Raw genomic sequence first — 25,685 nt, 5'->3', positions numbered from 1 at the left:
TTCATTGTGGAAAAACAATAAATTCATTACTGAAAAAAAATTTATATAGCGAAACAAGCGCTTGTGACAAAAAACCCAGAAAAACAATAAAGAAAAAGTTACAGAGCGGGCGGGAAACAAAATCAATCAGCTTTCTTATCTGATTCCTGAGGCTTGGCACCACGTCTATCCTCCGCCATCTTGGAGTCAACTTCATTGTTTTCCATGAAATACCTCTCGAAAGCTCGAGGAAGAAATCGAGGAATCAAGAAGCATAATAGATTGATGGAGAAATACACAATGTTTGCAACCGCCAGACTCCTCCCAAACCAAAACCACGCAGTGTCCTGCACCCACCACATATACATGTATACAGTTTAATCTGAAACAACGGGTAAGTAAATTAGTCAACTATAAATTACTACCTGAATGGATGCATTTGCGGGCAACGCTTTGTTAACCCACACATCTCGGATCCAATCAATAATCACGAACACCCTTCTAACAGTGTAAAGAAGAGGCACTAAGGCTCTCACCGGCTGCGAGAACAGGGACAACCCGCTTATAACATTCTCTGTTAGAATCTGGAAAGAGAGTAAGAACAAATGGGGTGTTGCTGATCGGACTGCGTGATCATCGCCTCTCGCAAAACCACCCAGCACGTATGCAAGCGGCAAGAACAAGCCGATTGAGGTGCCCAAGATCACGTAAAATCGAAACAGTTTGGAACCTTGCAGAATCTCGCGGTGGGCTGAGGGTCGTCGGGAAGGGAAGACGAAGCGCGAGAGGGTTAAAAAGTAGGCGGTTGCAAACGCAGGGAAAAGTAAATCGAGAAGCGAGACGAGACCGCTTGCTGAGAAAACGATTATGAAAGCTACGAGTTGGAGTTCTATGAGACGGAGAGATCCCATTACTCCCCCATTTGGGGTTTGTTGTGAGCGCTGCGTGAGGGGTTGCTCCGCTGTGCCGGGCTCGGTGCGTGGAGCCATAGCCAGAGTTACACCTGACATGTCTCTGTTTCAGATTCAGATTCAGCTTCGGGTTCAATGATGAATTAGATTTTCTGGTACACCCAGAAAAGATAAGGTGGAAGAAGACGAAAATGGAGGATCCAAAGGATTGCAACACGGGAGAGAGAGAGAGAGAACACCGACTGTAAAGGACGGTCTGTCAAGATGCAGTGAAGACGTGGTAGAGTTGAAACGATGACACGTTTGTAAACCTCCACGAGACATTCTCTGTGTCTTACACGTCCCTAATGTATTCTCTACGTTCAACAGCAATAGCCTATTTATTGTTCCTGAATGATAACAAAAACTTCTTATATATATATATATATATATATATATATATATTATTTTTGTGGAATCACATGCTATTTTTTTTCATTATTTTATGCTTTTTAGTTTTAGAAATATACAGTCTTACTAGTTAAATACCATTTATACTGGAGAATTTGACATAATATAGGGAATTAGATAAATAATTATTTTTAGTTGCATAAATTTTTAGATTAGATGTTATGTAATGTATGATATGTAAAAAAATATTTTAATTTTTAATTATTATTTGATTTTTACACATCAGGTAAACTAATAAACGTACTTTCTGAAAATAAAGGAGCAAAAAAAAAATAAATAAATAATCCATCATATAATATTAATATTATTAATTGAAATAAATTAAAAAAAAAATATTTTTGACACATAATTTTCGAATAAAAAATATAAGTATCCATTTCAAGAAAAACCGAGAACGTAATAGTGAAAAAGGTTGTTAATAATGCATTTGGTTTTTAACATTTAAAAGAATAATAAATTAGTAACATTGAGAAGTGGTGTTTGGTATAATTTCATCAATTTGATATTACATACGTGTTTATATGTTTTATTATTTTATTTAATTTGATTGAATTTTTTAGTAACTTTTTATTTGTAAAATTATCTATTTTATGGGTAAGATTTGTTAATAGAGAGGATTGTAATCTCATTGATTTCACAATAAAATCAAATTAATTATACATATAGTAGATATGTGTGTGTGTGTTTCAGTTAAAGTTAGTAGAATATAGAATCATAAACAACTAAAACAGGAACAAAGAAGAAGGTGAAAATGATTCTTTTGGATAGGTTAGCAATTAATTAAATTTACGTTAGTAATTAAAATTTGGGTTATATTACTATGAATTGAAGATTGTTTGTGTATAAGAATTTATTAGAAACTATTATTATTTAATAGGTGATGAGTATTTAAACACCACCATCTTCAAAAACTCAAAAACCCAGTTGAGCCAAAGTTCCAAAAACAATGGGGAAGGTATTTGAGTTCTAATCATATTATTATATATATGTGTTACTATTTGGTTTTATTTTATTCAATTTTTTATTGTATTTTTTACACTATTCTCATTTTTATGTTATAAAATTATACATGATCGAAAAGAACGAAGGGTGTGCCAATGAGGAGATAGTTCTCAAAGTTTACATCCATTGCCCAGGGTGTGCCAAGAAAATTTGTAATTGCTTGAAGGGTGTTGAAGGTAATACAATTTCATTTATTTTTATTACGTTTTTTTTTTAAAAAAAATATATATATATTTGAAATAATAAGAAAATATAAATAATATGTAATATATAATATTTTTGTAATTAATAAATAGGGGTGGAAGAGGTTAAACCAGATATGGACAACCACAAAATCATTGTGGTGGGAAAAAAAGCTGATCCCATCAAAATTTTGCAAATAATTCAAAACAAATACAGCCAAAATGCCCAACTTATTTCACCAAAACCTAAACCTAAACCAAACCCAAATCCAAAACCCTCCAACGACAACAAGAGCCAAAATCAAGTGAAGTCAATTGTGCTTAGAATGTACATGCACTGTGAAGCTTGTGGAAGAGATATTAAGAAATTTATAGAGAGAATGACTGGTAAAATTTTTCTTCATTTATATATGAATAGCAAAATTTATTTAATGAAAATAAGTAAAACAATTAATTAACAATTATCAATGTAATTATAGGAGTTTTGACCGCAGAAGTCGACATGGAGAAATCAACGGTAACTGTGCGAGGAACATTAGAGCCACAAAAACTTATTGAAGACATTATAAAGCGATTGGGTAAGCATGTAGAGATGTTGAAGCAAGAAGTAGAGACCGAAAAAGGCAAGAGCAACGACAATAGTAATGGCAAAGAATTAGAGGCAACAAATATGTATCACTATCCTCCCCAGTATTCTCTGCAACATGTTTATCCCTCTCAAATCTTTAGCGATGAAAATGTATTTTCTTGTTCTACAATGTAAACTCGCTAAAAAAAATTGATGATGTATAGATTGAATGGAAGGATCTTAATTATAAGAAGAGGCCATAATTATTTTTTAAAATCTTTAAGATATGAGCAAATTTTAGAGGAATAAAGATCCAAAAGTGGGAAGGGTTCACCACCATGTAAGAACTTAAAAAATTATAACAATCAATTGTGTAGTGATGAAACTATCATTGTTATTTTGGTGTTTAAACTATCTTTCTCATAATTATTGATAAGTGTGTGAAGATAAAATTTAGAAATAAGGTGTCGGCAAAATGAAGTTTAAAATTAACATGAGCTTTTGAGAGTATCTTTTATCATTTATAAATGTTTTGAGTAATTAAGTTCAAAATTGGGGAGTGAATGATCCTCTGACCCTTAGCAAACTACCTTTTTTGTATATTATGTTGAGAGTTCTATTAATTTGCATGTTAATTTTTTTTATAATCTTGATAGAAAAAGATAATATTAATAAGCTTGAAACATATACAAAATCATGTTGTCATCGAGAATAATTTTATTCAAAAATATAACACATTATCATTTAGGATTTAACATATACTTATAATATTTTCTATGCATTCAGAAACTAACGCCCTGTTTGGATGAATTTTAGTGATAGGTAATTAATGTATGATAATATCAATAATTAGATGACAATAACATATACAAAAGCGCAACCTTTATGGAAAGGAATATATATTAAAATAGCAAAAGCAAATAAGAATTAGGATTTACATTCCTTACACAGTAAATTGGATGCCTAAATAGGGTTATAGAAATGTCCCTTTAAGAAAGCTAAAATAATAGAAACAGAAATGAAACTAAAATCCTATGAGGTTAACATCCATTGACAACTTTGATGGGGTCCGTGAGTAACCTTTACTCGCGATTCTCTTACTGTTCAGGATCTGCATCTTAGTTTTCTTGATATCAAATGGTTAAATATGGGGATAAGTTACACTAACCCAGTAAGAACATCACATTAATCACTGATATGGAAAATTGAAGGTTGATAAAAATTATAAAATAACTAATTGAGTCATTACTTTAGGTAAATTCATTTAACATAAAATCTTCCATTCCATAGTTACCGTTATAAATTTTTAAAATTGACCTATATAGATAATAACTCAAATGACATTGTGATTTCATATCCCATGAGCAAGAATAACAACTTACATTTTTACCTACTTACCGGGACCCTGATCTATAGAGATGTCCCCCTACGCGTGAATCCAATAACAAATTTATCATTTAACCGGTCGTTCTCGTACCTCCTCCGGTAATGGGCGTCAAACATATCATCGCCTCGATACCCCGTCTGGTATAAGAGTGAACTGTAAAGACTCGAAACTTAAAGTAAATGAATTGGTATTTTTAAATGCGAAAGCAAACAATAATATTATGGTTTATATTCCTTACATAATAAATTAGAATGCCCATAAGACTACGAGAATGTCCCTACTACAACGGATTGTAAAGAGAAGCAAATAAATATTTTAAAATAATTAGATAGATATATCAGGGGTTATCCTCCACTAGCTCTTGAAGAGGTCCGAGAGATAAACTACTCACAACCTTTTTGCTGATCGGGATCTGGATGTTGCTCCTCTTGATATGAAATGTTTAATAGAAGAATGAGTTACACTAACCCAATAAAAATATCATACTAATCACTAAGATGAAAAATTGAAGTTGGTAAAAATTATAAAAATAACTAATGAAACCCTTAATTTAAATACATTAATTTATCATGAAGAAAACTATTTATTCCAAACTTACTGTTACGAGTTTTTCAAAAATCAACATATGAATACCAATATCCATACAACTTTTCAATTTCATGCACAAGTGAACAAGAAATGATAATTTTCTTTTTTTTTTTTACAAACTTACTAGTATCCATGGCGGTCCATAGGGATGTTCCCCCACATGTGAACCTAATATCTATATTTATCAATTAACTATATATTTCCATACTTGTCCGATAATGGACGCCAAACATTCCATCGCCTCGATAACCCGTCTGGTATGAGGGTGAACCATATCTCCCAAACTCTTTTGGTATGGGACTTTTCAGCCCTGCCTGACTAAGATAACGTTCACGGTAGGGTTCCCTATGTACCGAGTTCATCCGCCTTTTCCTAGGATACCCGGTAAACCTTTTATATAAAGATCTCCATTAAGAAAACAACTACCAAGCGCATACCAATATTGCATCTCATATTCACATATTAATTAAACAGCATTTATGCAAATAATTCAATTTCATGCCTTAATAACCAAGAAACGTACTCAGGGCCTGTATTTCTAATTAGTCAATCGGATCAAGAAAGTAATAATTAGGTAGTCAATAAATGAGAAAATATTTAAAATCAATAATTAAGGCATATGGCAGAATAATAATTAATTTAGGCAGCATAGGAAAATAAATAGGCAACACAGACAAATTAGGGCAAATATAAACTAACTGGTTCTACCTCCACTAGTGACTTGTAATTATTTTTAGGGTTTTTTTTTAATTTTTCACAAAACACAACATTATTGATATTTAAGTCTCAATTTATCATAACGGAGAATAGAGTGAGGAATTTTTACCCGAATTAGTGTTTCAAAATGGGAAATGGGAAGGGGGTCATTAGAGAGGGTTTAGGGTTTAGGCTGCGACAGCTCCGCAGGGCTTTGCCTGCCGTTTTTAGCTTACCTGTCATCCTTTTTGCTCTAATATGGCCATAGGGAGGCTCAAAATTGAATTTCGAGTACGGAGGATAAACTTTTACCTTTTTTAAAGGTCGGCGGTGGCTCTAGTGCAGCGGCGGGGGGAGGGGATCGATCTCCTTATTTGGCGTCTGGTTCTTCTTCTCCAGCGAGAGTTAGGCGGCTAGGGTTAGGTTCTCCTGTGATATGATGTTTAAATACCCATCTTGTGTCGATCTGGGCTGTCCATTTGGGGACACGTGAAGCGACGAAGGTTGTTTGATGACTTTTCGTTTAGGCTGATTGTGTAGATGAATCTGAACCGTCCATCGTGATCAATCTCGTATGTCCAATTGCGTCTAAAGAGGGAATGCATCTGCGTCGTTCGCGTGCGTGGGATGCAATCTAAGTCGCCGGATAGCCTAGGGATGTAGATCGTTTGGGTGGCCTCCCACGTGGAGCCGATGTTAGCCTGTCTGCCACGCAGTGTGATCTGGTTCGCTTGTGTTACTGATTGGGTCGTCTCACGTGGTCAGACTTTCCTTTTTTACGACTTAAGCCCCCTGTTTTCATTTTTGCTCTCAAAAATACCTCGTAGGTTCAAAATTTCGCCCTTTTTTTTTCAAAATTCTTTTTAATTCCATCTCTAATTCATTTTTTTCTCAAAATTTAACAAAATTATATTGAAATAAAATTACATTAATTATTTATATAATTTTTACAAATAAAAAAGATTATCCCGAACCAATTTTTATGTCCGGGTATTACATAAACTATATCTCCCAAACTCTTTCGGTATAGGACTTCTCAACCCCGTTCGACTGAGATAATATTCACAGTAGAATTTTTCCTATATATCATGTCCGTCCACCCTTTCCTAAGGTACCCAGTAAGCCTCTCATACGTAGACTCACACCATTAATCAATCACCAAATTACATATCAACATTTCATATCTGCAAATCAGCAGTAATGATGCAAAGAGACGATATATAAATCAAAATAACATAATTGAGACATTTATTGTAAAACGAACCAACAAATTGGGACTATGCAGTTATGTAAATTAAATAACCGAGAAGGCAGTTAAAACTAGCATTAATGCACACAACGTAATAGTAAGCATTTTAGGTAGTATAAGAGAAAATAGACTGTAACTTGAGCAAATATGCAATGACCTATTACGGCTCCATTAGTGACCTGTAATTAATTTTAAAATTTTTTAATTTTCACAAAATACAGTATTATTGATTATTAAACTTTAATTTAACGTAACCGAAAAAAGGGTGAAAGATTCTTACCCTAGATCAGTGTACGAAATACCGTGCTCTCCACTATGCCTCCTGACGACTCCTGCATTTTTTGAATTTTTTTTTTTTTACGAAAATTAAAACACCTATCACATATCCAAAAATACCCCAAAAGGCCAAAATAGGCATTAGAAAACCTTTTCACAATTTCAGAGTTCCGGCACAACAGTGCCTGCTCCGCCGCCCACGGCGGCGTTTCGCCTCAACCTGGCCGGTTTCAGCCGGTTTAGGCCAGTTTAGGTCGATTTTACCCGTAAACCTGCAAAACAACGAGTTATGAGGCCTTGGTTGGCCGAAAAAGACAAAAAACTAAAGCATACCGACGAGGACTGGGGCAGCCAGGATTAGGGTTCCCTAGAACGCGACATTTAAATACTTTCTCCGAGTCGATCTAGGTCGTCCGTGCGGAGACACGTAGCTTTTTCCTGTCTGTTGGATCCTTCTTATTCGGAAATGAATCTAAGCTGCACGATCAGATTAAATCTGATCATTGGATTATGCTTGGAGGGAAAATGTATAAGTCGTCCATGCACGCGAGATATGATCTGGACCGTCAGATCACCTAAGCACGCGTATCACCCGCATGGCCTCTTGCTGGAGCCGATGTCAGCATCGCTACCACGCGGCATGTTTTGGTTTGCTGTGGCTGCTGACGTGGTCGTCCCACGTAACCATTTTTTTTTTAATGATTTCACCCCTTGTTTTCAAATTTTCTTTTAAAAAACATCCCCCTTATTCATAATTTCACTACTTTTTTTCAGAATTACTTTTTAATTTCGTTTATATTTTATTTTTTATCAAAAATTTAATAAGAATTAAATTAAAATAAATTTAATTATGTAACGGCCCCGAAAATTTTAAAATGAAATGTGTATTAAAAATATCAAATGCGGAAGCGAAGTCAAAAATTCGATTAACATCCCTTACACAATATAAAAGATCAAACTAGCTAAAAGAGAAACTTGAAAGTAAAAGCTACGAATATGACTATGGAGTCTTTAGGCGTCCCCTTTGTCGTCCTCATACGGAACAGGTTCGGGAACAATGTCTTTCTGATCTGAAATGATTAAATAAGGAATGAGCTTCACTAGCCCAGTAAGGACATCACGATATCTCACCGTCACGGAGGTAAAGGTGGGTAGAAAACACAAAAAGACCAATGGAGCATAATTTACAAGAAATTCTTTTATCAATAATAAATCCTTCGCCATTCACTTACCTCGATGAAATTCATAAAACAGTATACGAAAACAATAACATTATCATCATCATGAAATCATTATAAACTGTATAACATAATACTTATCACGCCTTTTGTAATTCTGTAACGGCCCCGGAAATGTTAAAATGGAATGAGTATTTAAACACATATAATGCGGAAGCGAGATCAAAATTTCAGTTAACATCCCTTACATGAAAACCAAAAACGTACTTAAAATATAAAAGATTAAGCTAACTAAAAGAGAAACTCGAAAATAAAACTATGAGTATGACTACAGAGTCTCTAGGCATCCCCTTCGTCGTCCTCCTGCGGAACGGGCTCGGGAACCATGTCTTCCTAATCTGAAATTGTTAAATAAGGAGTGAGCTACACTAGCCCAGTAAGAACATCACGATATCTCGCCGTCACGGAGGTAAAGGTGGGTAGAAAAACACAAAAGACCAATGGAGCATGATTTACAACAAATCCTTTTATTTATGATAAAACCTTTACCATCCACTTACCTCGGTGGAATTCATGAAACAATATAAGAAAAATAATAACATTATCACAATCAAGAAATAATATAAGTTGTAAAACATAGCACTTATCACGCCTTTTGTAATTCAATCATTATACAACATATCCTTTTCTCATTTACCAGCCTACTAGTATCCATGGGGGTCCATAGGGGTCCCGCTACCCGTTAACCTTTAACATTCATAATCAGTTTCCAGGGCCGTCCCCATACCCCGTCCGGTATGGGCGCCAAAACCATAAACCTTAATACCCCGTCTGGTATGAGGGTGAAACGGGCCGTCCCCATACCCCGTCCGGTATGGGCGCCAAAACCATAAACCTCAATACCCCGTTCGGTATGAGGGTGAAACAGGCCGTCCCCATACCCCGTCCGGTATGGGCGCCAAAACACATAAGATCTCCATACCCCGTCCGGCATGTGAGACCACAATCCCGGTAGGGTTCCCTACGGACCCGGTCCGTCCACCATCTCCCAAGATATCTAGTCAGGCTGACCCCATCATACAGTTATCAGTCTACACAATCTTTCATTTTCCTCTTCCTCAGTAAGTATTATCAATTCACATTTTAAACAAGCAAATCGTAATTCATGCCAAACAGACAACATGCGGTATCAGTTTTTCAATCATTCAACCCATAACCAATAAAAACGTAATATCTGCACACGAAACTATAAAATAAACACATCAAACCTCATACTGCATTTAAAGTTGTAAAACAGGCCAAATAACAGTAAATCATCAATCACACTAGACTCGGGCTCCATTAGCAACCTTAAGCAATTTCACACATTCGTTAATTCAAGAAATACCGTTTTATTATTTTGAACTTTAATACCGTGATAGGAAATAGGGTGAGGGCTCCTACTTGTTTTCGGGATCCGAATACGATTCACAGTGCGCCTACAGGCCGTCCCTAATTTTCCCTGATTTTTTTCCGGGGAACTGAAACACACTAACGGTACCTGCACGTGTTCCAAAAAATCTCAAATTAGGCTCAGGGCCCCTTTTTGGCCAATATCGCAACTCCGGCATGGCGGCTCCGCCGTGCTCCGGCGACGGCGCCGCCGCAAGCGGCGGCGATTCGCCTCGGGTTGGCTGTTTTCGGCCGAATTCGGCCACACTCGCATCGGTCCCTGCAAGAAAACAACCCTAGGGCCCTCGGGGGGCCAAAAAAATCACGGAGAAGCGGAGCTTACCGGCGGCGGCGCTCTCGGGTGCGGCGGCTCTCCGGCGAGGTTCGGGGTTTGGTGATTCGGCTCCGGTCAACCTGTAGAGAAAAGAATGATGATCACGGTGATATAAAAATTGCATCAAACGGAGGCCAGGAAGGGCCTCGTCGGAGGCAAAAACTGAGAGGGGGCGCGGTGGCGCCGCTGGTCTTCGGCCTCGTATTCCGGCCGTTTGGCCAGGATTTTGGCTTTGATTTGGCCACAGGAGGAATCAGCGTGGAAAAATGAGTCGGTGGTATGAAATTTACCTCGATCGGCGGTCGAAAATTTCCCCGGTGCGGCGGCGGGTGGCGGCGGTCGGCCTCTGGTTCGTCTTCTCCGGCGAGCGGCAGGCGGCTAGGGTTTGTGGTCTGGTGTGGGGGTTCTATTTATAACCCCTTGCCTTTTGATCTCAGCCGTCCATTTCGTTTTAATCTGGGCCGTTCGTTTTTGATTGAATCTGGGCCGTCCGTGCGATTGTATCTGGGCCGTCCGATCGCGCGATTGATCTGGGCCGTCGGATCGCACCCACGCGGATCGCAAACGTGGCCCCTTTTTGGAGCGACGTGGTCTTGCCACGTGGCAGGCCCTGGTTGGCCGGGACTGCTGACCGGGCCTGCTAACGTGGCTGCCGACGTGGCTTTTTTTTTTTTTTCCTTCTCCTTCTTGGACCGGGCGCTACAAATTCAATCATTACACAATATATTTTCCTCATTTACCAGCCCACTAGTATCCATGGGGATCCATAGGTGTCCCGCTACCCGTTAACCCTTAACACTTGAAAAACAGATTCCAGGGCCGTCCCCATACCCCGTCCGGTATGGGCGCCAAAACACATAAGATCTCCATACCCCGTCCGGTATGGGAGACCACAATCCCGGTAGGGTTCCCTACGGACCCGATCCGTCCACCATCTCCCAGGATATCTAGTCAGGCTGACCACATTATACAATTACCCATTTACATAATCTTTCATTCTCTTTTTTCTCAATCAGCATCGTTAATCCACATACAAACAAGCAAAACAGTAATTTATGCCAAACAAACAACATACAGCATCAATATCCTAGTCATTCAATCCATAATCAATAAAACAGTAAAATATGCACACGAAACTATAAAATGAAAACATCAAACCTCATACTGCATTTAAAACTGTAAAATAGGCCAAATAACAGTTAACTGACAAACACACTAAACTCGGGCTCCATTAGCGACCTTAAACAATTTCACACATCTATTGATTCATGAAATACCGTTTTATCATTTATTGAACTTTAATACCGTGATAGGAAATAGGGTGAGGGGTCCTTACTCGTTTCGGAGTCCGAACACGGCTTCACAGTGTGCCTACAGGCTGTCCCTAATTTTTCCTGAATTTTTTCTGGGGAACTGAAACGCACTACTGGTACCTGCACGTGTTCCAAAAAATCCCAAATTAGGCCCAGGGCCCCTTTTTGGCCAATATCGCAATTCCGGCACGGCGGCTCCGCCGTGCTCCGGCAACGGCGCCGCCGCAAGCGGCGGTGATTCGCCTCGGTTTGGCCATTTTCGGCCGTTTCCGGCCGAATTCGGCCACACTTGCATCGATCCTTGTGATAAAACAACCTTAGGGCCCTCGGGGGGCCAAAAAATTACGAAAAACCGAAGCTTACCGGCGACGGTGCTCCCGGGTGCGGCGGCTCTCCAGTGAAGTTCGTGTTTTGGTGATTCGGCTCCGATCAACCTGTAGAGAAAAGAATGGTGATTACGGTGATATAAAAATTGCATCAAACGGAGGTTGGGAAGGGCCTCATCGGAGGCAAAAACCGAGAAGGGGCGCGGCGGCGCCGCTGGGTTTCGGCCGTTTGGTCGGGATTTTGGCTCCGATTTGGCCACAGGGGAAATCAGCGTGGAAAAATGAGTCGGGGTATGAAATTTACCTCGATCGGCGGTCGGAAATCTCCCCGGTGCGGCGGCGGGTGGCGGCGGCCAGCGTCTCCGGCGTCTGGTTCGTCTTCTCCGGCGAGGGCAGGCGGCTAGGGTTTTTGTGGTTTGGTGTGGGGGTTCTATTTATACCCTTTTCCCTTTTGATCCCAGCCGTCCATTTTGTTTTAATCTGGGTCGTCCGTTTTTTTTTATTAAATCTGTGCCGTCCGTGTGATTTTAATCTGGGCCGTCTGTATGTACGCTTGATTTGGACCGTCCAATCGCGCGTATGTGGATCGCCAACGTGATCCGTCCCTGGTCGACGTGGTTTTGCCACGTGGCAGGTCCTGGTTGAGCGGGACTGCTGACTGGGTCTGCTGACGTGGGCCCCCCCCCTTTTTTTTTTTTTTTCTCTTCCAATTCCCGGGCGTTACAAATTATATTTATATATTATATAAGTTGAAAAAATTTATCTCGGTCCCGGGTGTTATAACATAGGATGGGAATGACAAAATATTTTTATGATTTGATGATTATATATTAATATATGTTAATGACAACTATTTTATTTGAATGATAAGATGTTATGGTTGTATTTTCAGTTAAATTACTATTTCACCCATGTCTTAGTATATGTAATAGTAAATAGTATATAACAAGTATATAATGACAAAAAATAAATTATAAAAAAATATAATTAACTTTGTATTTAAATAAATAAATTATACATAATCGAATTAAATTTTTATATTTGATAATATAAATAATTATTATTTATATCATCACGTTAATTAAATTTTAATACAAATAAAATTATTTATATATTATAAATAAATGGTTATAATTATATATTATTATATTAAATCTAAAATTATTTTAAGAAATAAAAAATTAAAATGTGTTTGAAATAATCATTTTTTATGAGTTAATTTATTAATTAATTTTGTTTAAAAAATTAATCATCATTGGAATTTCATGTATGCAATCATATTTTTTTTATTAGTTTTAAATTTTTAAATTTATTTTTTTACAAAAATGTACAGTATATATATATATATATATATATATATACATATGTAGATATCTCATATTCATATTCAATTATGAAAAAATATTTATATTCTATTATCAAATTACTTTAGAATTAAATAAATACTACATTAAACTAAAACCATTTAAAAAATATAAATAATAAAAATATTGTGCACAAACAAGTAAAGAAAGAAAAAATTATAGATTTAACATAAATTAATCACTCCAAAACAACAAATTAGACCATCAGAATAATAAGATTCATCCATTTTTTTATTTATGTATCAAACATCCAACATAGTTTGACAAAGGTTCCTAAATCCATAATAGTTTTGCATTTTGGCAATAACAACCTCCATTTTCAATTATTTGAAAATTCGAAGAAAGTAAAGAATAAAAACCAGTAAACTAACAAATAAAAAATATTCAAACTTGATATTTAATATTAGTCATTGTCTAGTAAATAAAGCAAATTGGTCATTAAAAAACTACACCAATCAGGAGGACAAGTCATTAAAGTTTTAGCCATGTTTGGTTTATCCATAAGTAGCATAAAAGATTTTGTTTCTAGAAGAGGATTTAAATTCATGTGAGAAACATCTTGATATAGCTCTTCTACTGAAACAGACGTTTTTGGAATTATTAATATTTCCTTCACTGAATTTGAAATAGTTCAGACTTCAGCTAGATATTCTTCTTTATATACCGTTGTCAAAAGTCTCGCTTACTTTAGCTTGGAAGACTCTTACACCTCAGGTTCGAGTTGGAAGTAGGAGTTTCGGACGTTAGAGTCTCACATGAAGTATCCCGACCATGAAAATTAAAATTACCACTTAAATATTAGGTAAGTGATGTCTCACTTATAGCATCCAGATCATGTTCATCCTAACTCCTCGTCCTTTATTCTTAGGGGTTTAGGGGTGTCTCACTTGTAGACTAACTAGCTCTATTGCTTCCATACATTTCTAACATTTTCTCATAATTTCGCACACGGTTGTTTTTCAATTCCGATGTTTGGAGTTGAGCCTAGGATGAATAAATATATTAATATTTGAACAGTATAAAATATGGCAACATATGGTAAACTAAGAGATTTACCTTTATTAGTTGCACCTAAACTTTGTCTTCTGCTTCGAAGCTTTCAGTTGCTGGATTCCAAGCAAAATCATCATTCCATGTTTGAAAACATCATAACATTTTGATAATTGCCTTTTTAAATTTTTTATACGATTGTGTATCCAGTCTTTATCAATATCCATATATGGAAATGCATTCCTCAATTTTGTAAGTACACAATCAATGGCGTGTGTTGTGAATATCCCACTTGATCTACGACCACACAAATGTTACTTGTAAAAGGAGTTTACTAGGACTTCATCCATAAAATCTGTCCACTAGATAGCCTTACTTCCTCTATCTGCATGTCTGTTCCTCCTAGGCATTTTTTAAAACATATATGAAAACACCAATTATAATCATATGCAAAAAAATATAATATAATTACAACAAAATAAATTACAAATTGTAGCATTCAATTAAAATATTAAAGTTACATAAATGTCATAAGCCATATAAATGTCATACACCATACAAATATCATAAACTATATAAATGTCATAAACTGCACAAAATGTCATCACTCTACATATCAACTACTATTGCATCTCTAATTGCTTCACATTTTCTCATTTCCTCAGTACTGTCCCTAAAGTTACATGTACTTTGTTCGTCTGGAGAAACATTTCGAAGTTCTTTATCAATCTCTAGAAGAAGTTCATCAGTTTGATCCTCTCCCCATAAATCATTATATAAAATGCAACAAACAAATATAATGGTATTAACAATCTTAATCCGATAATGAGATTCAGTCGAGTTTTAGATAATTGAAAAATATTTCTTTAGAACTTTAAAGACACGTTCAATTGCATTACGCAAAGAAAAAAATTATAGATTAAATAGCTCACGAGTATTACGTGATGGAGTCTTAGAGTATTCACTCAAATTGTAACATTCTCCTCTATATGGTGTAATTAATCCACCCCGCAATATGAACCCAATATCCACAAGGTAAAACTATAAGCAATGAATAAATTAAATTATAACATTTTTTTCAAAGGTACACATTACATATTAAAGTTAAATATATTTTAATTCCTTTCGAAAATTATTAGAGGATCATCAACTCTGTTTAACACATTTTTTATTACTTTTGAATTTGATATGGCTCCCTCCCACCTAGCTAAGACGTATGAAAATTTTAAATCAAATATATAAAGCTGCCAACAGGTTTTGGGTGGGGAAATCTTTTCTTCTACGAAGCCGTGAAGCATTTTTTTTAGATACTTTAACACGTATGTATGTTTTGTCAATTGCACCAACACAATCCTAAAATTAATTATTTACTAATTAGTTAAACATACACATATGTTAAAAGAATTAATTAAACGTATATAACTTATATATAAACCTTAAAAAATGGAAAGAATTTAGGATTATTGGCTATTTTTAGAGGCACTCGTGATCTATTTAGCTGACTAATAAATTTATCGGCCATATATACTATACATCATAGCATATTATAAAAATAACGACTTGTTATCTCTCCGGATCGTCGAAAAATTCAAGATATGACTTTATTTCTCTCATTATGTCATAATACGTAAAGTGTCTTAAGTATTTGTTTCTTTACAGTTATACGAATGGTAGGCCTAAGTCCACCATCTATAACTAGTAAATAACATAAATTCATAAAAGATAGAGCTTTCATCCTAATTATATATTGACAAAACTCACTTGATAACAAATTTTGTATAAGTTTATCTTGAGCTTTCTCTCCATCTAATCTTAATTCATGAGAAAGCCTAGAACTTATTTCGCGCCTTCTATAAACTACTAGTCCATAAAGTATGATAAACTGACATATTAAAATAATTATACCTATCAAAATATCTATCTTTCTTACCTTATGTGTGAACATAAACGATACAAAATGTCTGAAACAAAACCAAACAATGAGTCGAATATTATACAGCAAAAACATGTAATCCTTTTATATGAAAACAATTCATCAATAAAATGTATCAATATGTAGAAATTATACAGCAAAAACATGAAAAAAAAATCTAAAAGGCTAAGAATCAGCGACATAAACATCAAAGCCACAGCTTTCTACACCTAGTTAGCTTTCTAGAAATGACACAGGCAAATATAATTAAACTAAGATTTCAAAAGGCACCAAACTGGTACATGTTACCTAACGTCAATATATAAAGAAATTGTAAAAGACTATTATCTATAAGCCTACGAAGCCTTAAACCCTGCCATTACTTTAATCTTCACAAATACTATAATCAGCTTAAAGAATCCACCATCCTCCCAATAAAACAAAACAAGGTAAAATAACAGAGTCATTGCTCCACTATTAAACCTAGATTTTACAATGGCGCCAAAATCATAAGTCGTTTCAATCTATAAGTTATGACACCTCAAATCTTATCATTACCTTACCTTTATGGATACACCTAGCAGTTTAAAGAAATCATCATCCTCCCAACAAAACATGGTAAAAGAACTGAGTGGAAACAGAGAAAGTATAAGATGATAAACAAAAAATTCAGAGCTTCCAGAACAGAATCTATATCATATTCTACAAGATATAAAAGCAAACACATATAAGAAATCAATGAAAAAGGTGAACAAGTGATGCCAACGAAGTAAACTTAACTCAAAAAGATTAAATAACAAAATTAGATAATACTAGCTACTCCCCTTTCAAACACCCTTCATGGATTCAAAGAAAGATTCAACTACCAATATGTTTATCTTAACGATTTAAACCTTAATATTTCTCCTAACGATTTACATACAGAATATTGATAACAAAACAAATCACAAAATATTGATAGCAATATAGGATAAAATCAAAGAAAAAAAGATAAAATATTTACTGATCTAGAAGGTGAAGAATGAAAATTAGAAGTAGAAGCAAAGACCCAATGTTTGGAAGCAATTGAAGAAGAAGAACAAGCAGAGATCGAAGAAGAAAGAGAAGAACAAGCAGGGATCGAAGAAGAAAAAGAAGAAGAACAAGTAGGGATCGAAAAAAAAGAAGGGCAAGCAGGGATCGAAGAAGCAGAAAAAGAAGAAGTAGAGCGGTCGTTCTCCCTTTGGCATGAGGCATGAATGAAGAAAGGAGAAGAGAAATAGGGTTTTTGTTTAGGAGGGTATAATGAAAACTAAGTATATTTTATGAGGGTATAACATGAAAAAAATTATCAGCCCGTCAAATACTACCGATTCGATGGTTTTTAAAATACATCTCAAATTTACCATTTGAATATCGTCTACTACCATCCCATCATGTTAGAAGTGAAAACAAATAAAATTTTATCACGCCATTTATTGCACACAACGTGGTTTATATTGATTACGCCAAGAATTTTTGGAAAGACTTACGTGATAGATTCATTTGAAGTATCTTAGTTCGGATTAACGAATTATAGGATGAAATCTACTCTATGAAATAAGACACTTATTCTGTGACTAAGTATTTTACTCATATTAAAATCATATGGGATGAACTAGTCAATTTGCAACCGAGATCTGCCTATGAATGTCTTGATGTGAAAAATGCATATAGGTGCTATAGTGATAAGATAAGATGATAAGATTTCTAAAAGAATTCAATGAACATTTTAGTGTAGTCAGATCACAAATTGTCATGATGAAATCTTTGACAAATAAACAAAGTGTTTGTTATGGTTTACAAAATGAAAGAAGTCTCAATGTTAGAAATTTTGCATCACAGTATGAGTCTAGTCTTTTTTTACACCAACTCTAATTCATAATAGAGGAATAGTAGCGAACAAAATAAGAAATGTCATGGAGGATCTAATACTAACAGTAAAAGACCAACCTATACTTATTGTGGTTTTGTTGAACATACAATAGAGAAATGTTATAAGAAATATGGCTATCCTCTGGGTTACAAACCTAAGATAAGAAATATATTATCTGTTAATCAAACAAGTAGTCAGTTGATAGATAACAATCATGAATAAAAGAACTTTCAGGTTAAATTCAATTCTCAGGCCAACATTATAAAAGATTTGTATTTTCTAATTAGTAAAGACTTATATCACAAAATTCTAGCTTTGATTCAACCTTTTATGTCTACAACTACATATGCACCTACACCTGCATCAAACAAAAATGTCATCTCGCAAGTAAATACTCTGCCACTTTTCAACCTACACACACACAAGGTATTAATTCTTCCTTACCCTTTCATATTTCATCGAATGAATAGATTATTGATTCATGTGCTTCATACCATATAATTTGCTCGATTAAAATGTTTACTATGTGTAGACCTGTTGCAAACATGTATGTTAAATTGCCTAACTCACAATTAGTTCTTGTCAGTTACATCAGTGGTGTTTGTCTTTCACATATGTTAATTCTCCATAATGCCTTATATACACCTTGTTTTTCTATCAACTTAATATCTGTAAGTAAATTGTTAAAAAATTTTCCTTTTTGTTTGACTTTCCACAATGCTTACTGTATTATCCACAATACTCACACCAAGAAGGAGATTGGTTTAGCTGAAGAGAGGCAAGGGTTATATTACCTTGTGGCTAGAAAGATTAACACTGTAAATGTTATTGAATCAAAACCCATTATGTTACAAATTTTAAATTTTCTCACTCTCATAATCTAGTTAATAACCATGTTTTATGGCAGTTGCGTCTTGATCATCCTTCTACGCAAATACTACATATAATTCATCAAATAGACAAATTTATTCCTTACTATAATTTATTTGTTTATGATGTGTGTCACTTTGTAAAACAAAAACAATTATCATTTTCTATGAGTACTTCAATAAGTAAATTATGTTTTGATACTATACACATTGATATTTTGGGAGTCTTTTATTCGTTTTTTCCATTAATGATCTTTATTTCTTTCTTATTATTGTTGATGACAAAAGTCGGTATACATAGATATATCCAATAAAAACAAAATGAGAGGTAAGAAATATAGTGATTAACTTCTTTATATATATGGAAACATAATACAATACAAAGACAGTGTGTCTGCATCGATAATAGTAAAAAATTCAATATGACTAATTTTTTTGCTAAGAAAGGAGTGATATATCAGTGTTCTTGTCCATACACACCACAACAACATGGTGTGGCGGAGCAAAAACACCAACACATTTTAAATATGGCGAGATCCTTGGCGTTCCAAGCTAGCTTGCCCAAAAAATTATGGGTAGATAGTGTGATGCATGCAGTTTATTTGATAAATCTATGGCCTTCTCCAATGATCAACAATAATACTCCATTTAAAATGTTGTTTCATTCAACTCCTTCATATAGGCATCTAAAAGTTTTCGGGTGCTTGTGCTATGTATCTTTATGGGTGATTCTTTTATATCTTTGAAGGCTAAGAAATAACAAACTATTATTCGGTCTTCTTTTAAAGCAGAGTATCGAGCTGCGACCATGGTTACGTGTGAATTGCAGTGGTTACATTTTTTGCTCGTTGCTTTACATGTTAATTCTCTTATTGCATGATTGTAGCGTGATAATTTGTCTGCCATAAGAATTGTAGAGATTCCTATTTTTCATGAGCATACAAAGTACATCGAAATTAATTGCCACATTATTCGCTAAAAGGTTTATGATGGTCTCATTTGTTTGTTTCTTGTGTCTTCCTCTCACTAGCTTGCCGATTATTTTACAAAAAAATACTTCATCTTTCTCAGTTTCAGCAGGGTATTGTCAAGTTTGGTGTCTAGGATCTATATACTCCAACTTGAGGGGGAAGACTTTTAGAATATATGATACTTGATATAAATTTAAGAAATACAAGGGTCAAGTTATAAATAGCCATAAGTTTATTTCTTGTATAAGTACCTTTTTCATAAATTAATGAAAGTACGAAAGTCATTCTTTTTTCCTCATTCTCAAGTTTCTTTCTCTTAAACTCTCTCAATAATCACTCATTCTGCTCGGACTTGTATTAGATTTCTTATACATTTCAATTAAGCTCTAGAAAAATAAAATAATTATAAACAGTATATTTATACAAACTCATTTGAATCTCAAACATACACAAGAATCCCATTTCTAAAGTTTTGAGCTAAGCTTCAATGTGCCGTATCTATTATTTTTTAGATTAAATTTTTCTTCTAAATAAATGTTTAATTAAATTTATATTATTATCAATACAGCTGTTGTCAATATTATTATTATATTGTTTGAAAAAAAAAAGAAAAAAATGAAAGAAAGAGAAAATAAGAAGAAAAAAAATCCAATGAATTACCATTTTGAGTAAATCTAATAACATCCTTTTAACTCAAATAAATTTTTTTATTGGTGAGCTTGTCATTTAGTTGATATCTACCCGAAGAAAATAAGAAAAGTAGTTTAATAGTATTAAGTATGTATTAAAAATTTAAAATTCTTTAAAGCAATGAATAGTAATAAATAAAAGCTTTATATAATGATTGTATGAGATAGAATGAATGTTTCATTTGTTGCTTTAACCTCTTTCAGCACTATTTTCTCAATCCTTTTCATCACTATTTTGCTATTTTTTGGAGTTTATAATTTTTTTCTCCATTTTTTTTTGAAAAAAAGAAGTTAAACTATTTAAATGATGAAAATTTATTTAGAATTGTAACACTATTTTTCAAAATCTAAAAAAATTGGTGGGATTTATAATATATTGATTCAATTTTATATATAATTACACACAAACTTAATTTTCATAATTTTAAGTAAGAATCTCATAATTTTTAATTAAATAAGTACAAGTTTGAACATAAATTATTCTAATTATAATCTATATGATTGTTGGAATATTTTATATATTTTAGTTTCTCTAAATGAAATGAGTTGATTAGTTATAAGCAAATAATTAATAAAATATTTTGATTAATATAGTGATGAATTTTTAATATAATAATTTTTTCTCATTTCATTTATCACCAACTTCCTCCATTTTAATGAAATTGTAAATGTCACATCTATCTATTTATATATTTATGCTTGGATAGAGAGAAATATAAATAATTGAAAGAAAATGATGTAATGTTGACAACTATTTATTTTCTTTGTATAAAAATTGAAAATTAGTAAATAAAATAGAGAAAAATAAGTGTTTTTTTTTTCTTCATAATTTTAAAAGTAATAAAAAAATTAAAATTATAAAAAACGAATTTTCTATTTTATTATTAACCATATAGCTTATATTATATTCTTAAACTCTTTTTTTATAATTTTTATTTTTTAAATGAGATATTATTTCTAAATATTTTTTTTTTAATTTTCAAATTTAGTTAACAAATGACATAAAAACCTTTCCTTTTATTTCAAAAATTACTTTTATTTTATTCTATTAATTTTATTTTCATTCATTTATTAATTTTAACTAATTAAAATATAACTAGCTTTTTGCACATATCTATGCCTTTAGGTAGCTTCTTCTGTTTATTAAAATATATACATAATATTTATTTAGTTTTATTCTGAAATATATTTTCTGAATATAAATAATGTAAGAACTGTCTGTATTTATTTGTTATTTTTAATTTGTAAATTAAAATAATATTAATTACATTACATAATAAATGAAAATATCACATGCAATATGTATTAATATTTATAAGTCGGAATGCATATTTTTTTTATAGGCGTAAAAAATTAAAATATCATTTATTAAAATAATTTATTCTAATAATTATTGAAATTTGATAATTAAATATATTAATTATCTTACATATATATATATATATATATATATAAGATTAATGGTTGTTTTTCATCTAAGTGAAAAGAGTGTGAATAAATAATTTAATTTATTTTTTCCACTTTTCCCAATCCAAACTTAGTGCTACTTGTTTGTTTGTTTTTTTTTTTTTCTTGCACCGATAATTTATTTATTCCTGTACTTCAAAGTTACAATTCCCCTAATGTTTTTGGTATCTTCCCCTTCATTCTCTACCAGAAAGAGTAGCTTCTCCTTGTCTCTCTTCATTCCTTTCATCAACCAAGGCTAATTCCAAATTCTCACCTCTTTCCGTCCTCGTTTCATCCCTCCATTCCCCTTTTATTTACATTTCTACCAGCTTCGTCTCTTTTCTCAGCGATTTCTTTCTATCTTCTTTCTTAATTCTAGGGTTTCCGTTTGATTTAGCTGTCTTTTGATCGGATACTGTGTTCCAGTAAGGGAAACGGCTAAATGGAGTCTGAGGATGATTTTGACATGCAAGATGCCAATAATAACGACGTCGAATCCGCCGATGATGATTTCTACAGCGGCGCTGATGACGATGCTGCCTATGCTTTTGACAGTGACGATGCTGATGTTGCTGATTATGAGTTCATTGATCACGATACCGATGATTCAGATGATATTAACTCTCATCGCCACCAGGTGCTGCCCGTACCCTCTCGAGTTCACTTGCAATTATACACCTGTATATATTTATTCTTTTCAGTTTTTAGGTCTAGTTTATATTGGTTATTATTTTGCTAAAATGGATGCTGCTAGTTAGTGCTTCTGTGAATGGGTGGTGTCCCTTGTTTGCTAGCTGAGCACTCCTTATTTGTTACCAGCGAATCCCTTGTTAAATTCTTTAATTCTGTGTTTTTCTATTGTTGTTCCCCAGAAGAAAACATAAACAACATGTTTGATCTTTTTTATTGTCTTTGATAATGAAATATGGTTCTCGGAAATACATGCAATATTGGGATATTATCAGGGTTGCATGATTAGAAGCTTATCCAATTACAATATGTTGCTATAATTATGCCGGGTTACCTGTGATGCATGACAATGTAAAATTACTAGACCGCTCTGTTATTATTACTCATTCCTATATCTTATACACGTTGATAATAATATCGTGTTAGCTTTGTCGTAATCTTTGTTTGTTTCTTTCGTTTCTTAGTTTCTTGCCATGCTATTTGTAAGTTATTGTTTTGTTTTGTCTTGTAATAAGAAGTTCTAGAAGACTTTTGCATAAAAGTGGCAACACTTTGGTGCATAATTTATAACTGTCTATTGGAAATTTACTCCTAAATGCTTAACTAAATTTAAATCACATTAGGTACATGACACATGGCATTTCTGCTAATTTGTATTCCATATGTATTAAATGCGGTGCACGTGTATTTCTTACGTTAGTCTAGTAGAAATATCTTTTTTTTTTCTTCGTGGAAGGTTGGGGGCGGAGGCTGTTGGGCTTGGCTTTCTACGATCTCAATGCAGAATTACGTCCTATGTAAATGTTTTTCTAACGGTGTTACGAATAGAACTAAATTCCTAGGCTCCATTATGTCAAATATTTTTCTTCGGAAACTGAATAATAAGTAAATCTTTGCGGTTATAGAAAGTTTCTCTATTTCTCTGTATATGCCTTAGCTTAAACTGGGAGAGTGATTTTACATTCGTACAATTGCCAGTTTCCGTTATATGACTTGTCATTTATGTTGTTCTCCTGCCATTGGTTTTCTCTTCTTGCTGTTATCTCATTGCTTACCGCAAGTGCATTGCTCCCGATGAATTCAAAAGCTGAGTTCTTTAGTCCCAATTTTTTTGTCTTAGTTTTATAATTCCTCATGCTAAAGGTTCTTTTTTTCTTTGGGTAGCAAAACTATACTATCCTGAGTGAAGCAGATATCCATCAGCGTCAGGAGGATGATATTATGAGGATATCGGCTGTGCTTTCAATCTCAAAGGTTTCAGCTGGCATCCTGCTCCGCTACTATAATTGGTAAAGTAGTATGGCTGACATTTCATCTTCTCTTATCCTTGACTGTTATGTCCAAACATATAGATTATGTGGCACCAAATTAACTTATTTGTCAACTTTTTTCTTATGGCCATTTTGTGATTTGCTTTGATGTTTTTCCCTGATTAGCTCCTTATTATAATGCACTTTATATCTCTAGATGCAATGTAAAGTTATTTTGTTGACCAACAAATTAAATTCCACTATAGTTTTTATGTCTCCTGATCATGGTCAAGCCAGTGAGGTTTTTGTAAGTTTACATTTTGATCCAATAACGTTTCAAAAAATTTATATTTTTGTTCTATTTGTAGGAGCGTCAGCAAAGTTCATGATGAATGGTTTGCAGATGAAGAAAAGGTTCGAAGGGCTGTTGGGTTATTGGAGAAACCAGTTGTTGAGTTTCCAGAGGCTAGAGAAGTAAGCTTTCAAATATTAATTAATGCTGTTTCTTGTAAGTACAATCATAAGAAAGATAGAGCTATCGGAGACTGCCTGGAATTCAATTCCCTATGCTGTCTATTTATTTGGATTTCTTCTAACTTGTTTCTAATTTTGAATAGTTGACTTGCGGGATATGCTTCGAAACCTATCCTTGTGATAAATTGCATGCTGCTGCTTGTGGTCATCCCTTCTGTAATTCATGTTGGGCAGGTTTGTATTATGATCATCACCTTTGGTTTTTGTCATCTTTGAATGTCAAAGCTAAGTTTCTGCTTATGATTTTTGATGTACATGCCTTTCTTTTGACTGAATGACACTGCTAGAAATATGAGCACCTGAAAGATAATCTTGTGGATGATGTCACAGTTTTAAATTAAAAAAAAAATTGCATGATACTTGCTTATCCAATGGTCTTACATGATCTCGTTGTAATGTTTAAGGACATGTTTTAATAATTGTGTTCTTAATTTTCTTTGCAAAAACAATAGTGGTCTCTATGTCTTTCTATCTCTCTCCCTCAATAGCTTGGTTCATGGCCAAAATAACAAGGTTCAGCATGAGCCACAAATATTATCAGATTAGAGAATAAACTAATATGCAGTTTAAATTAGGACCATATTGCCTTGAGGATCTAATTAAAACTAGTTAAATTTGGAAATGTCGATTGTTTAGAACTTAATTTTGTGAAGAAATATACTAATTTGTTTCCATGCCTCCCATAGAGCTTTTTAATGGATTTTCTCTCTTCCCTCTCTCTCTATAGAAATTTTGTCTCTTAACTTTTCCAAATGAGGCTCTTCTAGTTTGTCTTTCCTCTGATGGGTTATAATTAAAACTACTTGCTAAATTTGGAAATGGAGATGACTATCAGGAACCTGTCCTGATTTGGGAAGAATTGAAGTATAATTTGGAAGTATATGAAGGAAGGAGAAAGGGTTTGAAGAGAATAGGAGAGAAGAACAGAAGAGATCAGAAAATGAAGATGAGAGTAAGAAATATTAGAGGAGATAGAGTGTAGTTTCTCTTTCAGTTAAGAAGGATTTATGTTTACAAAAATTCTCCCATAATCTGTAGTTCCTTCTCTTTTCTTTTAGTTTCTCTAAAAACAGAAATTACAACTAACCTCTAATCAGTCACACTAATCCAGGCAACCCAACTAATTATCTCTAACAGACCTCCGTTTTTTTGAAATAAATTATCTCTAACAAACCTAACCAATATTAGATTTGGTTCCTGCTA

General features: G+C 33.8%; 3 protein-coding genes across 4 annotated transcripts in view; 2 read left to right on the top strand and 1 right to left on the bottom strand.

Annotated features, from left to right (window-relative positions):
- On the bottom strand, positions 1-1,255 carry LOC110825170 (uncharacterized). The gene is made up of 2 exons (XM_022055632.2): positions 405-1,255; positions 1-326 (listed from the first exon to the last, which is right to left on the bottom strand). Exons 1-2 carry the CDS (start codon positions 987-989, stop codon positions 123-125), a joined length of 789 nt encoding a protein of 262 aa, XP_021911324.1. The 5' UTR covers positions 990-1,255; the 3' UTR covers positions 1-122.
- A 1,154-nt stretch (positions 1,256-2,409) lies between these two features.
- On the top strand, positions 2,410-3,388 carry LOC148269204 (Heavy metal transport/detoxification superfamily protein). Its single transcript, XM_088209388.1, has 3 exons — positions 2,410-2,518; positions 2,639-2,911; positions 3,004-3,388. The coding sequence occupies exons 1-3, from the start codon at positions 2,410-2,412 to the stop codon at positions 3,285-3,287; spliced, it is 666 nt and encodes a 221-aa protein (XP_088065514.1). The 3' UTR covers positions 3,288-3,388.
- An 18,760-nt stretch (positions 3,389-22,148) lies between these two features.
- The window catches only part of ARI8 (IBR domain-containing protein), a 40,674-nt gene continuing 37,137 nt past the window's right edge, over positions 22,149-25,685 (top strand). The window contains exons 1-4 of one of the 2 annotated variants that reach the window (XM_088218969.1): positions 22,149-22,645; positions 23,863-23,987; positions 24,317-24,422; positions 24,566-24,656. In XM_088218969.1, coding sequence (XP_088075095.1) covers positions 22,451-22,645; positions 23,863-23,987; positions 24,317-24,422; positions 24,566-24,656 — 517 coding nt within the window. In that variant the 5' untranslated portion in view covers positions 22,149-22,450. The remainder of the gene's footprint in view (positions 22,646-23,862; positions 23,988-24,316; positions 24,423-24,565; positions 24,657-25,685) is intronic. The other variant, XM_088218962.1, reaches the window with a different exon arrangement.

Source organism: Carica papaya, chromosome 1 (genome assembly GCF_054855325.1).
Source record: "Carica papaya isolate Zhongbai chromosome 1, ASM5485532v1, whole genome shotgun sequence".
In the NCBI taxonomy this organism is placed as follows: Eukaryota; Viridiplantae; Streptophyta; class Magnoliopsida; order Brassicales; family Caricaceae; genus Carica; species Carica papaya.
The sequence above is the reverse complement of the archived record's forward strand: the minus strand, read 5'-3'. Positions and strand labels throughout refer to the sequence as shown.

What these genes read in the sequence shown, in the direction of transcription:
- LOC110825170 (XM_022055632.2), bottom strand. Translation starts at nt 989, where the DNA reads ATGTCAGGTGTAACTCTGGCTATGGCTCCACGCACCGAGCCCGGCACA. An exon ending in CCGCAAATGCATCCATTCAG is followed by an intron (nt 327 to 404) that starts GTAGTAATTTAT and finishes TGGTGGGTGCAG; the next exon opens with GACACTGCGTGGTTTTGGTT.
- LOC148269204 (XM_088209388.1), top strand. Translation starts at nt 2,410, where the DNA reads ATGATCGAAAAGAACGAAGGGTGTGCCAATGAGGAGATAGTTCTCAAA. An exon ending in TTGCTTGAAGGGTGTTGAAG is followed by an intron (nt 2,519 to 2,638) that starts GTAATACAATTT and finishes ATTAATAAATAG; the next exon opens with GGGTGGAAGAGGTTAAACCA. An exon ending in ATTTATAGAGAGAATGACTG is followed by an intron (nt 2,912 to 3,003) that starts GTAAAATTTTTC and finishes ATGTAATTATAG; the next exon opens with GAGTTTTGACCGCAGAAGTC.